Below are 13,996 nucleotides of genomic sequence, written 5' to 3' on the forward strand. Positions count from 1 at the left end.
GTACCTGACAGGATGTATGTACCAAGCCCTGGGAATTCAGCAGGTGCCATTTCATTGGTACAGGAGGGGTGATGCCAGAGGCTGAGCGAGCAGCGCTCCTGGCAGCAGCAGTGTGTCTGCTCCCTGCCTCAGAGCCCTGGGCAGGGTGTGCAGGCGGCTCCCACCCTGCCTGCGCCTGCCACAGCTCCTGGTGGTGACAGCAGTGAGATTTGTCTGGAGCATGGCCTTGGGGTGAATATGGGATACAGTGCTGCTGGATACAAAGAGATCTCTTCACTATCACAAAAGACTTTAAAGGGAGAGCAGAGTCTCGCATCTCCAGAGGTTTCGGCTAATCCGTGGTCTTCGGAATGTTTTCACAAATTAAATGTCCTTTGAATGATCTGTGGCTCACAAGCACGAGGTACTAACACCGTGGGATCTTAACTCAAACTTCCTCTAAATATAGTAATAGAAATTCACCTTTTTCAGATCTGCTTCCACTACTTTTCTACTTTTTTTTTTTACTTTTCTCATTAAATTCTTGTTGCTGAAGATTTTCTTCACTTAGCTGTATGAACCAAAATTCAATAGCATAAACTTGATCTTTTTGTTATTTGGAGGATTTTAAATGACAGGGAAGGTGTCACACAGTATTGCATAACAATTGTTTATCTGATGATTGTGTTGATATTAGACCAAACAAAAGCAGAATGATTCTTAGAAATGTAGCTGAAACTAGTGATAGGTATTATCATAAACTGCTAACAGTATTAACAGTATTTTAAAGTGTTGGGAGTGGTCTAATGAGCTAATAATACAATTTTGAAACACTATTTTTTTATTATGTAGGAGGTTAAGTAATTTGCCAAAGGGTAATTAAATCTATCAGGGTAGATGCTAGATATACTCTGCATTATCTTATAGCAAATAGTTTGCCTAAGAAACTTCACCTCAGTGTATATATACAGGCTCACTTTAATTTAAAATTTCATATACAATTCCTTTATTCATCATTATTTGTATTTTTGAAAAAACATACTGTTAGGATTTTATTTCATTTGCTGTTATAGATTTGTATTATGGTTGGCTTCCCTTTATTCTGCCTTTACATGCTTGTTAGAGCAAATTCATATATTGCAGATGTCCCTTCAGTCTACATGAGTCAGTAGAAGCTGAATTGCATGTTTAAATAATAAGTTCTTATTCTTAGAATGGAATCAAGAAAACCCACAGAGTCTTATCTAGCACACGAGATTTATAGAACTACACAAGCCAGCCCTGGCCCTTGCAAGGTGTTTTGAACTGTTTATGCCACGATAGTTCCAAACACTTCAACACTGACAGTCCTTTTCTCTGAGATACATCAGTAAACAGCCATGACAGGAGAGAGCACACTCAAATAAGAGAGTTTAGTATGTTCTCTTCTTCACATTGTTTCTCCCTGCCTGAGGCATATCACTGCCACTTCCAGCAATGGAGTTAGGCTCTTCCTAATCACTCATGTCTGTTCTTTTTTCAACATATTGTTGAGAAGAGACTGTTTTTGCTATTTTTCCCAAGGCCTGAATAACATTTAGTCCTATCATTTGAAGACATGGAATTGTGTTAAGTTAAAACAGTGATAGAAAAGACAATTTTATGGAGTTTTCTGACAACATGGAAATATTCTGTTCATGTTTTACTCACCAGAGCTCCACTACTGAGAAGAATCATAAAGACAATGAAAGTCTCAAACCAGTTGTGTTCAACAATCCTGAAGCAGGTTTTTCTAAGGTTCCACCACTGCTTTCCTCTCCCTTCTTCTATGCTTACTTGACAGCACTTGAACCTTCTTACACAGCCTTTAGAACAGTGTATGTAATGAGAGGAGGACAAAAAAAGAGATTTTGTTGGGTTGCAATTATTGAGACAATTAGAATTTATAGTTAAATGAACAAGTGAGAAGAATGTATTTCTCATTTATCAAGAAGTAAGTGCTCAATACAGTGCACACAAAAAGATAAAAGTCCATTGAATGTGAAGCCAAATTACAGAATACAGGTATATGTATTAAGATATGGGCAAATGATATTAAACTGTGCCTTCTTTTGTTCAGGATACTCAATTCAGACAGTGTTGCATTCATTGCATGAAAAAATTTAAGCCTCTTATCTGAGTTCGGGGCTTTTCAGTACCAGCTAATTTCTCTAACTTGTGCCCCTAATTTATCCACACTTTTATGATTCAGCTGCTGACTTTTATGTAGAAAAATACTAGCAATAAATAATGGTATTTTCTGTGACAAATCCTAGACTGTTATAGTACTGCTTCTTACATTTCTAAATTTCTAAATTTTCTAAATGAATTTCTAAAGAATGACCTGTTATCATTTCCAGAAGTAATCCAACCTGAAAATAGCATTTATTCTCCAATGCCTGAATCTAACTTTTGCTTACAGATACCAAAAATAGCTTTTGTATCCTTATATTACTGTTTTAAAAACTATTTCTTTCGCCACCTCCTTCATATGCACACATCCATAAGTTTTCTCCCAAGGAAATGACATTGTAAAAACATGTATGACCAAATTGTGGTTCCATTGAATTGTGGGCCAATAGAAGGAAGAATGAAAGATGAAGTGATCACCACCAGCTGAGAATGCTTATGTCCCCAGGTGGCACACAAGGCTCCACCTTCTCCTTTTGCCAGTTTGTAGAAGTTTCATTTTGCATTTTGCACAAGACCATCTAGGTTCAGTTTTTATTTAGCACTAAACAGCTGTTTTAGTAATGTATACTTTATAAAGCACTTAGATATCTGTGAAGAATATTTTTAAATAGTGTGTTTATTATCTGTAACTAAGCTCTGAAAGTACAGTAACATACTAAAATAAAACTTTCTATACCATATTTTTCTTATTTTAGAAGTAGAGATACATTTCCAACAAAATGTTTTCTTAACTGTTTATCCAATACATAGTATAATTGTGGTAACAGTGTCCATATAATATATTATGGACTAAAAGTATGATTGCTAATAATCAGAGCTTAAACACTAACAAAAGGGTAATGGGATTCATAAATCTTAATAGTTAACTTACATAGAAAATGATTCTGTAATTCTATTAACAATTATTATTAGTGTTTATCTTCCAAATACCTTCTGTGAAGCAGGCCTCTGGCTCCTGGGCTTCCTCAGGTTCAGCTTCTGGTTGTTCTTCTGCAGGAAGTCCAATATCAACTGTGCTGCCTTCAGAAGAACTAGATGAATTTAACTTCTGTAAAGGAAAAAAGCATCACAGTAAATAATTTTAAGGCGAATATTATTTGATTCTGGAATAAGTAAATTAGACAATATTTTTGAATGTTCTAGAATTCCATGTAAGTAAATTGTTGATAAACATCTGAGAAATTTATAGTCTGTTTTTCCTACTGCACTGTATGAATCTATTAAACAGAAGGTGTATCAGTAACAGATCAGCCTTCAAATAAAATTGTGGTTTAAACTGAAAAATGTGGGTAATGATGCTAAACCTGAGAAGATTTATGACCACAACAAGTCATAAGTCATAATGATGATTTCTTGGCCTACATAGAAATAATGACGTTTAAACAAACATACAGGAATTTGTAGTGTCTACTGAAAATCAGGTAAGAGTCTAAAAATAACTACATAAATGAGATGGGAGCTCAGAGGAATGAGGGGAAAAAAGCAGAGAAGGCCATACTTCAGAGGTTAGTAAATCCAGATCAAAATTGCTCAAAGTCTGTCTCAGAGTGAAGCAGAATCTGCATACAATAAGGCTGAGGTAGTTTAAGCCCGTAAAAAACAGATTATGTTTTATCAACAAATTTTCAACATGATAAGCATACAGAGAGGCATGAGTTGGAAACGCCCCCCCCAAAAAAGAATCAAATAATAATAAAAAAAATAATAAAAAGAATGCACTTATGCACTTAAGCTAATTCTCATCCTAGAAAACTAAAAATCATAAAACTGTTGTAACATGTAATGTATAGCTGGAACATGGTTTCAATCTATCTCTTTGGTATTGTGGCTAAAACTTGGGCAAAATTGTGAAAGAAATATATTTAAACATGTATGGCTAAACTAAATAATGAAACAACTGCAATATAGAGCACTAACTATAAACTCAGCACTGCCAAGACCACCACTAAACCATGTCCCCAGGTGCCACAGATATGGTATGACAATTCAACTACTTCCTTGGGTGAAAGCCTATTCCAGTGCTTGACAATCCTGTCAGTGGAGACATTTTCCCCAATATCCAATCTAAACCTCCCCTAGTGCAACTTGAGGCAATTTCCTTATCCTATCTCCTCTTACTCGGGAGAAGAGCCTGATCCCCACCTCACTACAACCTCCTCCCGGGCTCATCAATGCTGGGTGGCAGCAGGCCTTTTGGTATTAAGGACAATAGAAAACCCGAACACTAACAACAAAACTCTTACTAAAGCAGTGGTAGTAATAAGGCAGAAGTGTCATAGTACTTTTTCAATGGGATGAAAAGTAACCCTTTTCCTACAGGTAGCAGCACATCAGCAGACAGCTTTCCTAGGCTTTTCTAAACTGAATCAGTCTAAACGGGATCAATTCTCCGTTGGTCAGTCACAAACCAGGTGGTGTCTCTCTGTTTGACTGTCTGCTCTGTGATGGGTTGGAAGATTGGACTGGACAGCATGAAGGTACTTGTGGAGAGTAGATGATAAGTCATTGTTTTCCTCTAAAGGATCTTTGTTTAAATGTTATATTTTGAAACTATTCATGCTGGGGGTGGTTCATAATGTGCTGAAAGAAATTTTAAGAACCTTTATTGTAGTGGTTCATAAGCATAAGTCAAATTAATTACAGACATTTTAGCTAATATTTAACAGGAAAAGAATTATTAATGCTTCAGATATTAATTAGGAAATGGGAACAACACTGTCTTTAAAATAAGTTGCTATGGGGAGAAGCTGTTTTGTACAGGTCTCCTTCTTTCTTGGAGGAGGATCCAAAAATTGCACTTAGCTTAACACAGAGTTTTTGCTGAGAGCACTAGAGGGCTCTTATACATAGCGAAGGGATAGTGGTAAAGAATTCAGCTACCCTAAAATTTGGTGTCTGAAGCACTGTTAGCAATACAACAGTGGGAATGAAGGGGGAAGATGATCTATCCTGTAAGGAAACTGAATTGCTACCAAAATGGGAATTACCTGGTTAAGGCTGTTTTTTCTCAAGTATGAAAATTAATATTGTAAAGTGTCTGGAAAGGTAATTTTCTAATTTGACTAAAATGGCAACAAAATAAGTCACTGAGGATGTAGTTGTTTTGAAAATCCTGTCAGTGAATCAATTTATTATTTTGCTAAAATACTAAGTTACATAATGGACCAGTTATAGCCTTAATATGCTTTTTAAAATTAGAGTTCTCTAAAAGACTTAATGCCAGTAGTCTGCTTTAGCATTCCTTTAGTAGATATTTTCATCTGTTGGTACTTTTCAATTTTAACGTCCGAGTGAATTTCAAGTATATGGTTAAAACTTCTTTCTATGGGAATCTAGGTCTAGAAGAGCTGACAATTTTAAAATCTAAAAGAATTCATATGTCTAAAGGAATGTCTAAAGGAGTTACATAAACCATCTATATGTTTTCTGGTTTATATCTGCTTTTTCAAGAGGCAGTGAGAAGATGTACCAAACTCCTCATGGGACTCTTGTGACAGAAGGCAAACAAAAATTTCTGGTGGAATAACACTGCAGCTAAGGCACTGTCCCCTACAGAATGTTACAAATACCATGTGGACCATACATAGTTTTTATGGAGTAGTTGAGTCTCCCATTACCTGGCCTTCTATCCCCTCTTGAAGGCTATAATTTTTAACTCTTTCTCTCAGTTTTGTTTATCAAGAATTAAGTCCTCCTTTATCTACTCATTTATGCCCATCAACAAAGAAATGTCAAAATAAATGATTAAGAATTGAATACACTGGCTTATGAAAAGTGAAACAATAAAACCCCAAACAACCAAACAAAATCCCATATAACAAAGACCCTCAAAAGATCAGAAAGAAATGTAAAAAAATATCTAAATACCTCTTTGCTTTCTTCCAGGTCTGATTCACTACTAAATTCTTCTGTGTTTAGATTTTCAAAGTCGGATTCACCCACAGCAATGGGCACTGTCACAGTGAGGCTTGGGTTGTTTATGAATGACATGTAATCACTCTCATCAATTATGTATTTTTCCACACTGCTACCTGTGCCTATACCACTGGTGGTTCCATTTGCATCTTTAATATAGTCGTGGTCTTTGCTTAGTTCCACAGTTGTATGGTTAGAAATACAGCTATTTTTGTTGTTTAAATCTTCAAGTGGCTTGATTTCATCTAAAGCTTTCTGTTTTTTAACAAAGGCTTTTTGGATGAATTCACGTGCTTTTCTCTTCACATAATCTATGCCTTTCTGAATCCTTGCCACAGCAATCTGGAGATTGTTCATTTCGTTATCATCATCTGTCACAGCTAGGTTGTCTGCACTAAATGAGCTCAAGAGCAAGGCCAAAAATAGATTCAGTACCTGCAGAAAGATTTAAAAAAATATGCTCTAGACTTTATTAAAAAAATAACATTTATTTTATTAAAAAATGTCCTATTAGTGACTTCAAAGACTAAAATCACAGTAATTCACCATAACCAAAAATGTATCCTGAAATTTTTTTCTTTTCTCCATAAAAACAAAGCTTATTTCACTTAGCTTAAGTTCTGCTCAACTATTCAAAAATATTTGTACAATTGACTAATATCTGTAAATGTGTCTTTAATTCCCCAAAGTATATAAATATTTTGGTCTCAAAGCTTATAATCTAAAAATGAAGCTATCACATTTACTGCTCAGCATTACCAAATTTAATATATCCCATCACATAACAGAAATTGGATTATTCAGGTGACCAATCATATGGTATAAATAATAAAATAAAATCCACAGCAAATGGTTTATAAAGAGCCCATAAACTAAAATTATTTGGAGCACAACATATTTTCAAAGGGCCAAAAGAGAAATTAGCCACATTCTTAAGTGCCCACTCTGACATTATCAGGATTTTGACATGGCGGAATATTTTGTTCTCTATCCAAAAAAGCTCTTAAGCTTAACTTTAAGCATTTCTTGAAAACACCTGCTTAAGTGCTATATTGAAGCAGAGCCAGAGCACTTAGTTCACTTTAGGACTGAGACCGTTCTCTTGCCAAATCATTTTTTGTTAACACTTTGATTACATACCACTAGGTTTCCAATCACCATGACCATCATGAAGACTGTAAGGCACATGGCTTGGCCAGCAACCTCCATGCAGTCCCACATTGTTTCTATCCATTCTCCACACAGCACTCGGAATACAATCAGGAAAGAGTGGAAAAAATCTTGCATGTGCCAGCGAGGAAGCACGCAGTCACTTGCAATTTTGCAGACGCATTCCTTGTAGTTTTTCCCAAACAGCTGCATCCCAACCACAGCGAAAATGAACACAATGATGGCCAGCACCAGGGTCAGATTCCCTAGAGCTCCCACGGAATTACCAATGATTTTTATCAACATATTTAGTGTTGGCCAAGATTTTGCCAATTTGAAAACTCGTAACTGGAAGGAAAGAAAAATATTGTTAGGAGAACCAGAAAGACACAAGTATATATTAAAGGCAATTTGTGGAAGGATATTGATGCAAAATATTGCTTTAGTTGGACTGTTCAGAGGGTATCATCTTGTCTAAAGATATGAAGTTACCCTCAAGAAAAAATTGTAAAATTGTAATTTGATATTCTCAAAGCATAACTTTTACTGCAGGCCAAAGAAATTACTGAGTTGAACTTAAAATCCTGGGTTCACCTGTTAAAATCATCTGGACAACTTTTCAACTAGTATTTGTAGAGATCTAGTTCTCGTATGTCAATCAGAGCACAATACCTCTAGGAGTCAATTTATTTCTGCATAGCGAGATGTTTGAAGTGCCTATATATGACAGATACATTGGAAATAGGCCCAGGGCACCCACTTCTATCTGTTTGTATCTCTATCAATTCCCACTGAAGACTGTAAGATACCACAATTAGTAAGGATTTGTGCTAACGAAAGTGTCCTCAGGATCAGTATCATGGCAAACATCAAGCAAGATTTTAAGACAAAAATAAAATTATTTTAATGAAGCCACATTGAAAAATCAGTACAATTGGAGTGTATTTACCAATCTGAATGATCGAAGAACCGATAGTCCTTCCACATCTGCAAGACCAAGTTCAACCAAGCTAAGGGTTACAATAAAACCATCAAAAATATTCCAGCCTTCCTGGAAATAATAGTAAGGATCCATTGCAATTATCTTGAGAAACATTTCTGCTGTGAAGATTCCAGTGAAGACCTGAGTTCAAAGGGCAGTTTGTTATTCCATGGTGAAACATAATACTCCAGAGGTAGTTGTTTAGATTTTTAATTCAAGCTATGTCTTATCCACAAGCAATACTTAAAAATAGCTACATTTACTGTAGTGATTTATTATGCCCACCTTCCCTTAACAAGCGTCACAATACCAGGTAATTTTTCTATTAATTAAATTTGATACTAAACTAATTACATAAACTTCTGTTTTATAACATTTAAAATCCAGTTTCAACTTTCTAAGGATATGGACTTTCTCAGGTACTGTACAAACAATGTCCCAAATTTGATTTTCAGAACACAAGCCAGAAGGCTTTCCAAGAAATTATATGGTATAGCTCTTTCTTGGTATACAAATTACAAACAAGGCCAAATCTAAGACTACAGGGGAGCAGCTTCTTGCCTGTTATGACCTGCCATTCAGTTCAACAGAGCTGCAATTATTTATACCAGATGAATAAATGGTATATTATAATGTATCTCAGTTGAAACAGCAACTGAAATAGATTATAATGTACTGAGGTGCAAGAATTTCCTGAAGCTGAGTAACTTCTACTTGGGTGTGCCCAAGTTCAGCGAAGTTGGTTGGCTCAAACACTTCGATGTTAGGAATAAAAAAGTATTTAAGAATGCATTGTAAACAAAGTGCTGCTGGTAGTGGTTTCTCACCATGAGTTTCTATGCTGAATGAAGTAGAAATTATATTTAAGACCCACCAAAGTAATAACCCTGAGTAGCTTTGAGAGAAGTCTTGGGAGAATTTAAATTAAATTAAAAACTGCTTGAGCCCTGTTCTGAAATGCTTTTTTTTTTTTTTTTTTTTTCTGGTTAACCCATTTTCCAGCAAGCTGAAAAGAAAATAGGACAGCTAAAGAGAATAATAATCTAAGTGGGATAATCAGGAGACAGGAAAGAAGAGTCTGCCTTGCTCTGCCTAGAAACACCAATACTCAAGACAGATTGTTGCAGTCTTTAAATACAGTTTTAGATACAAACACCTGAGAGGGAAAGGTTACCAATTTTTAAGATACAGGATTTGAACCCCTGAGAAAGACATAAGAACGATTCACTTCGAAATACAGAATTAGGTTCCTAACACTCAGAACAGCTCAAGGAGCTTTGAAGTGGAACTACTGGAGCAGACAACCTCTGAGATCCTCTCTATTGCAGAGGGAGTTTGTGTCAGGGAGCCTAAAAGTGGAAGAATGCGCTGCTTATACACAAGTTCTCTCACACTCTCTTTGTAGTCAGAGGTACACCAAGATTTATATGGAATTTCCTTGGGTGGAAAACAAACCTATAAAATACTACAATACAAGATTTTACATTTTATTAGGAAACAAAGGTTCAGCATTTCCCTTATTTTAAGTACATGAAAATCAGCCATAGAATTTGCTATTAGTTCTCCCTCCTAAATTCTATAGTCATTTGCATGATCTGTTTGCTCCTCATTACAAAACAAGGATTATTAAAAATCACATTATAAGAAATCAATTCTGAAAGTAAGAGATAAAGTAGGACTGTAGCTGCAGATACTTCTATGTGATCAAACCTGTCAGTTCAAAAGAGAGCTACAAAAAGTTAACTCATGAAATCTTTAATAATTTATCTTTTTGAAGCAGAGAGAAAGGGAGAAAATACAGCTGACAACATGGGGAAAATATATCTTACTAATTATCAGAGGATAAAAACAATAAAAAATAGGAGAGGAAAAAGTACTGCGGTATTTTTTTTACATAAAGAATAGAAAGAAAACAATCCACCTATCCATGTAAAAAGACTTTTGCAGAAGAAAATTCTGGAAATGCTTTTAAAGGAATCTTTTAGATATTGTAAGTTTCTGCACAGGAAACAGCAATTAAAAACACATTCATAATTCAAAGATTTGTATGGTATTGATTGAGAAATTAACACTGCATTTATTTGCATAGTGTCTCTTTCATGGAAGCAATGCATTTCCTGGTTTGCACAAATCAAACTCTACTTAAGATGGACTTTACTTAATGTAGCATTAGAGCCAATTTTTAAATTTTTAATTTGGTTTTGCAGAACAGAGCAGTATATTGATTTTACAGTATCCTAAGCTACATGAGTCAGGGTTGACAGTCAAATTTCCAAAGATGTTCTGATACTTATATCTGAAGGCAAATAAATATCCAAAAAGCTGTTAAAACTTTTCCTTTCAGTTATTATAGGCGTATTTCCTCCCAAATCATGAACGCAAAACCCCAACAAACTTACCAGATTTCCAACTGAAAGCACATTACTGAATTCATCCGTCATCGGATAATGTTCCATAGCCATAAAGAGTGTATTTAAAACAATGCAAATTGTAATAGCCAGGTCAACGAATGGGTCCATTACCACTAAGTTGACAATATGCTTAACTTTTAACCAATGTGGACTGCAGTCCCAGATCAAGAAAATATTTGCAAATTTATACCAACATGGTGGGCATTTCTGCCTTGATTCTTCAAGTTCTGTGGGGAAAAGAAAATTTATATATTTAACTATGTGATTTCTCTAACATTCCTCATTCCAATATGAATTGTACCAGTAAGGTTTTCAGTCTGTATTGGTACTGATTAACCTCTTTTAAGCCCCCGTTACACAGTACTTTTCTTAAAAGTCTTTAAAAATTTCTATCAAATATATTTGCTATGTTCAAAGCTTACCTGTCAAGCACAACTTCTTTGTATTCCAATCACTATGCCAATCAGCATCAATTTATGCATCAGTTTGTATTATGTATTTAATATTTCCTTGATTACACTTCAGCTCATTTCTCCCACCTACTGTTCTAGTATGTAAATATTTTTATTCAGAAATTTGTAGCATTTAAGTGAAAATTTTTATTCTGGATTCAAGAAAATAAACATTTTGATCACGCAGAATAGCTTTACAGAATAACTGAATAAATAAAACTGCAAAATTGCATATCTGTTTTAAAAATAGTTGAATGTGTTTGAAAAATATTTGGTGGCTTTTTTGTGTCCAATAATAAATTTTTAATTACTGTGCATAAGCATCCACTCAATTATGACCATGCACATGAGTTAGATGGTGACAAAACAATGAGATAGAAATGCTTTCTTATGTAATAATTTTAATGCTTAGTTATGTAATAAACTTAATAAATAAAGAGCTTTGAGTGTACTGATAAATATGTGTCAGTTTGTTGGATGTTACCTGTACTTCAGCTACTTTAAATCTGTTTTCAAGTTTCAGCTCAAATTCTCAGAAATCCATGAGGAAAATAGGATTAAATATTAATCTATGCACAGCACACACCTTCCACAGTGTTTGTGAGGATGCTAGCAATACTCATGGCTCTTTCCCTTAAAGCTGGATCTTCCAGGAAGTCCATAGAAATGTGAAAAGAACCTGATATTCTCTTCCTCATTTCTGGTTCTGTCGTGGTGCCCTATACAGAGAATGACAGTAGGTGAGACCACGTTGAAGAAACAGCCAGATAAGCAAATACTACATAAGCCTGTTAGTAGTGTCTTAGCGTGGACACGTGCTCCGTGCACTTCTTATTTGATCATGTCGGACTTTTATTACTTTTTAGTACCTTTAAAATAATTTTAGAAAGGCATTAGGTCATAGGTACCTACAGTTCAAGATTGAGTTTATTTACTTACTTTTTGCATTTTTTTTCCTTCAAGATATGTAGAGTCTTTAAACACTTAAACAAATTTTAACAAATGGAAAAGGGTCGAGTTCAAAATATTGCCCAAAATTTTGCAAACCATAATTTTTTTTCCTTGCTCCTGCTGACAGAATATTCTGGGGTTTGTAACATAATAGTCTTTTCCCCTAATCCAACTGTGACAAGTAAGAAAAGTCTGACTTCCTCATGCTTCCTCATGCTAGTATTTTTTAGCAGTCTTAGAGTAGACAAATTTGGACTAAACAATAAATTTTTTGGAGACATTTTCTCTTACCTTGTGTACGGTAAGAGAATGGCAGCAATACATGCTGCACATATGTTCACAAAGACATTTTAATTTTTGGAAGTATGTATTGAACTGTGATCTTCCAATGAACTATTGTCTATTCTACAATACTCCACCAGAAATGGATGGAAAATATATAGGAATGAGAAATAAGTGGTAATAAGGAATTCTAAACTTTCTTACATTTTTAACCAGTCTGATAAGAAAGAATTGTATCAAAATTAACTAATTATGCTAATTTTGATAGTGGTAATACAGCATCATATTGATTGTAGTTATATAACATTTTTGTGTAATATTTTCCATTGTATGTCAACATATCGTATTATATCAAAATACTGTATGTCTATAATAGCTAGATGGACCTTTAGATCAGCTAAAGGAAAGTATGGCACAGTAATACAGTGAAGCATAGCATTTTAATGAATGTGTATGTTATTATTTTATTACTTGGAAACTGTGACTTGCATTTGTTAGTTATGAGAATCTTTGTAAGTAAATGCTTAGGTTGCAAACCTATTTTAGCTGTTTTATTTAGTAAAGATTTTACAAGATGCAGGAGCATTCACAGCTTGACCAACCAGGAAGCATTGCCAAGGGTTCCATTCTGTAGAGAACACTGGCTGGTGCAGTAAGGAAATGCCACCATGCCTAAGCTATTTAAAACTTTCTTACATTGTCATCAGTAGCTGGTTTATCTATTATCACCTCTGGCAGAAGCTGTCCAACAGGCGATGTAGGAACAGATGGTCCACCAACCAGGGAAACCACCCCATTGCAATCCACGGTGCTGTGCATCTTCCCATTCACTGGAAACACTGCCAGCATCCTGGATGACCTACTGGCCTGGCTAATGTTACTGTTGCGCCGCTCGCCGTGCCTGCGTGGCACAAAGAGAGAATCTCTTCTGCTGTCATTGTCTTCAAAGGTGCTGTGCTCATCATCAGCAAAGTCATTCTCTGATCCTACATCTTTTGCTCGACCTCTGAAGCTGAAAAGACTTGTTCTGCTGTTGCGCCTTGGGGAAAACAGGGAGCCACGAATGCTCAGCAAAGACTGCGGACAAACAAAATATGTGCTTATTAAAACCACAAACTTAGCACTGTTACTAGATTAGCATTGGTTTTATTTTTTTCTTAAATGAGAGTAACCATGGTACCTGGAAGCTACATGCTGCTGTGAAATTTTTATATGTGTTTCATCAGAGATATATTTTGCAGACAGAAGTATCACTGTCCATGGATTCTTAATACAAAACCAGTGCTGAACACTCCTTTTTCAGCTGAAGCTGCCAAACAGATCAGTTGCATAATTCCCACCAAGAAAAAAAGGAAGTCCATACATGCACTTTATTTCATGTATGAAGCATCTTGTCCATAGTGATCAAACATTGGTTGAAACGTCATTGAAATGATGGAGGAAAATGTGAGGCTATTATAACAGAAAAATACTGTAGCATTTTAACACGTCTAGGTAATATACAATCATGCTAAAAGGAAACCTACAAAATCAATCAGAGAATATTTTCATGTGACTTTTAAATAATCCTATTAGAAGAACAGAGATATGATGTTACATTTAATTCTGAGCAGTTATTTTACAAGGCAATCTAACAGCTACAGCACTTCCTCTCAAGCACTAGC

At 35.3% G+C, this 13,996-nt stretch overlaps 1 protein-coding gene across 2 annotated transcripts in view; it reads right to left on the reverse strand.

Annotated features, from left to right (window-relative positions):
• LOC102110251 (sodium channel protein type 1 subunit alpha) overlaps positions 1–13,996 on the reverse strand; it is a 93,413-nt gene that overhangs the window by 29,424 nt on the left and 49,993 nt on the right. For both annotated transcript variants that reach the window (XM_088059193.1, XM_088059194.1), the window contains 8 exons: positions 13,062–13,409; positions 11,686–11,818; positions 10,636–10,874; positions 8,204–8,377; positions 7,246–7,602; positions 6,058–6,540; positions 3,121–3,238; positions 1,669–1,823 (listed from right to left, as the gene is read on the reverse strand). In XM_088059193.1, coding sequence (XP_087915319.1) covers positions 1,669–1,823; positions 3,121–3,238; positions 6,058–6,540; positions 7,246–7,602; positions 8,204–8,377; positions 10,636–10,874; positions 11,686–11,818; positions 13,062–13,409 — 2,007 coding nt within the window. The remainder of the gene's footprint in view (positions 1–1,668; positions 1,824–3,120; positions 3,239–6,057; positions 6,541–7,245; positions 7,603–8,203; positions 8,378–10,635; positions 10,875–11,685; positions 11,819–13,061; positions 13,410–13,996) is intronic.

This window comes from Pseudopodoces humilis, chromosome 8, assembly GCF_049639895.1.
Source record: "Pseudopodoces humilis isolate 2021_Gansu_Grassland_sample_001 chromosome 8, ASM4963989v1, whole genome shotgun sequence".
NCBI lineage: Eukaryota > Metazoa > Chordata > Aves > Passeriformes > Paridae > Pseudopodoces > Pseudopodoces humilis.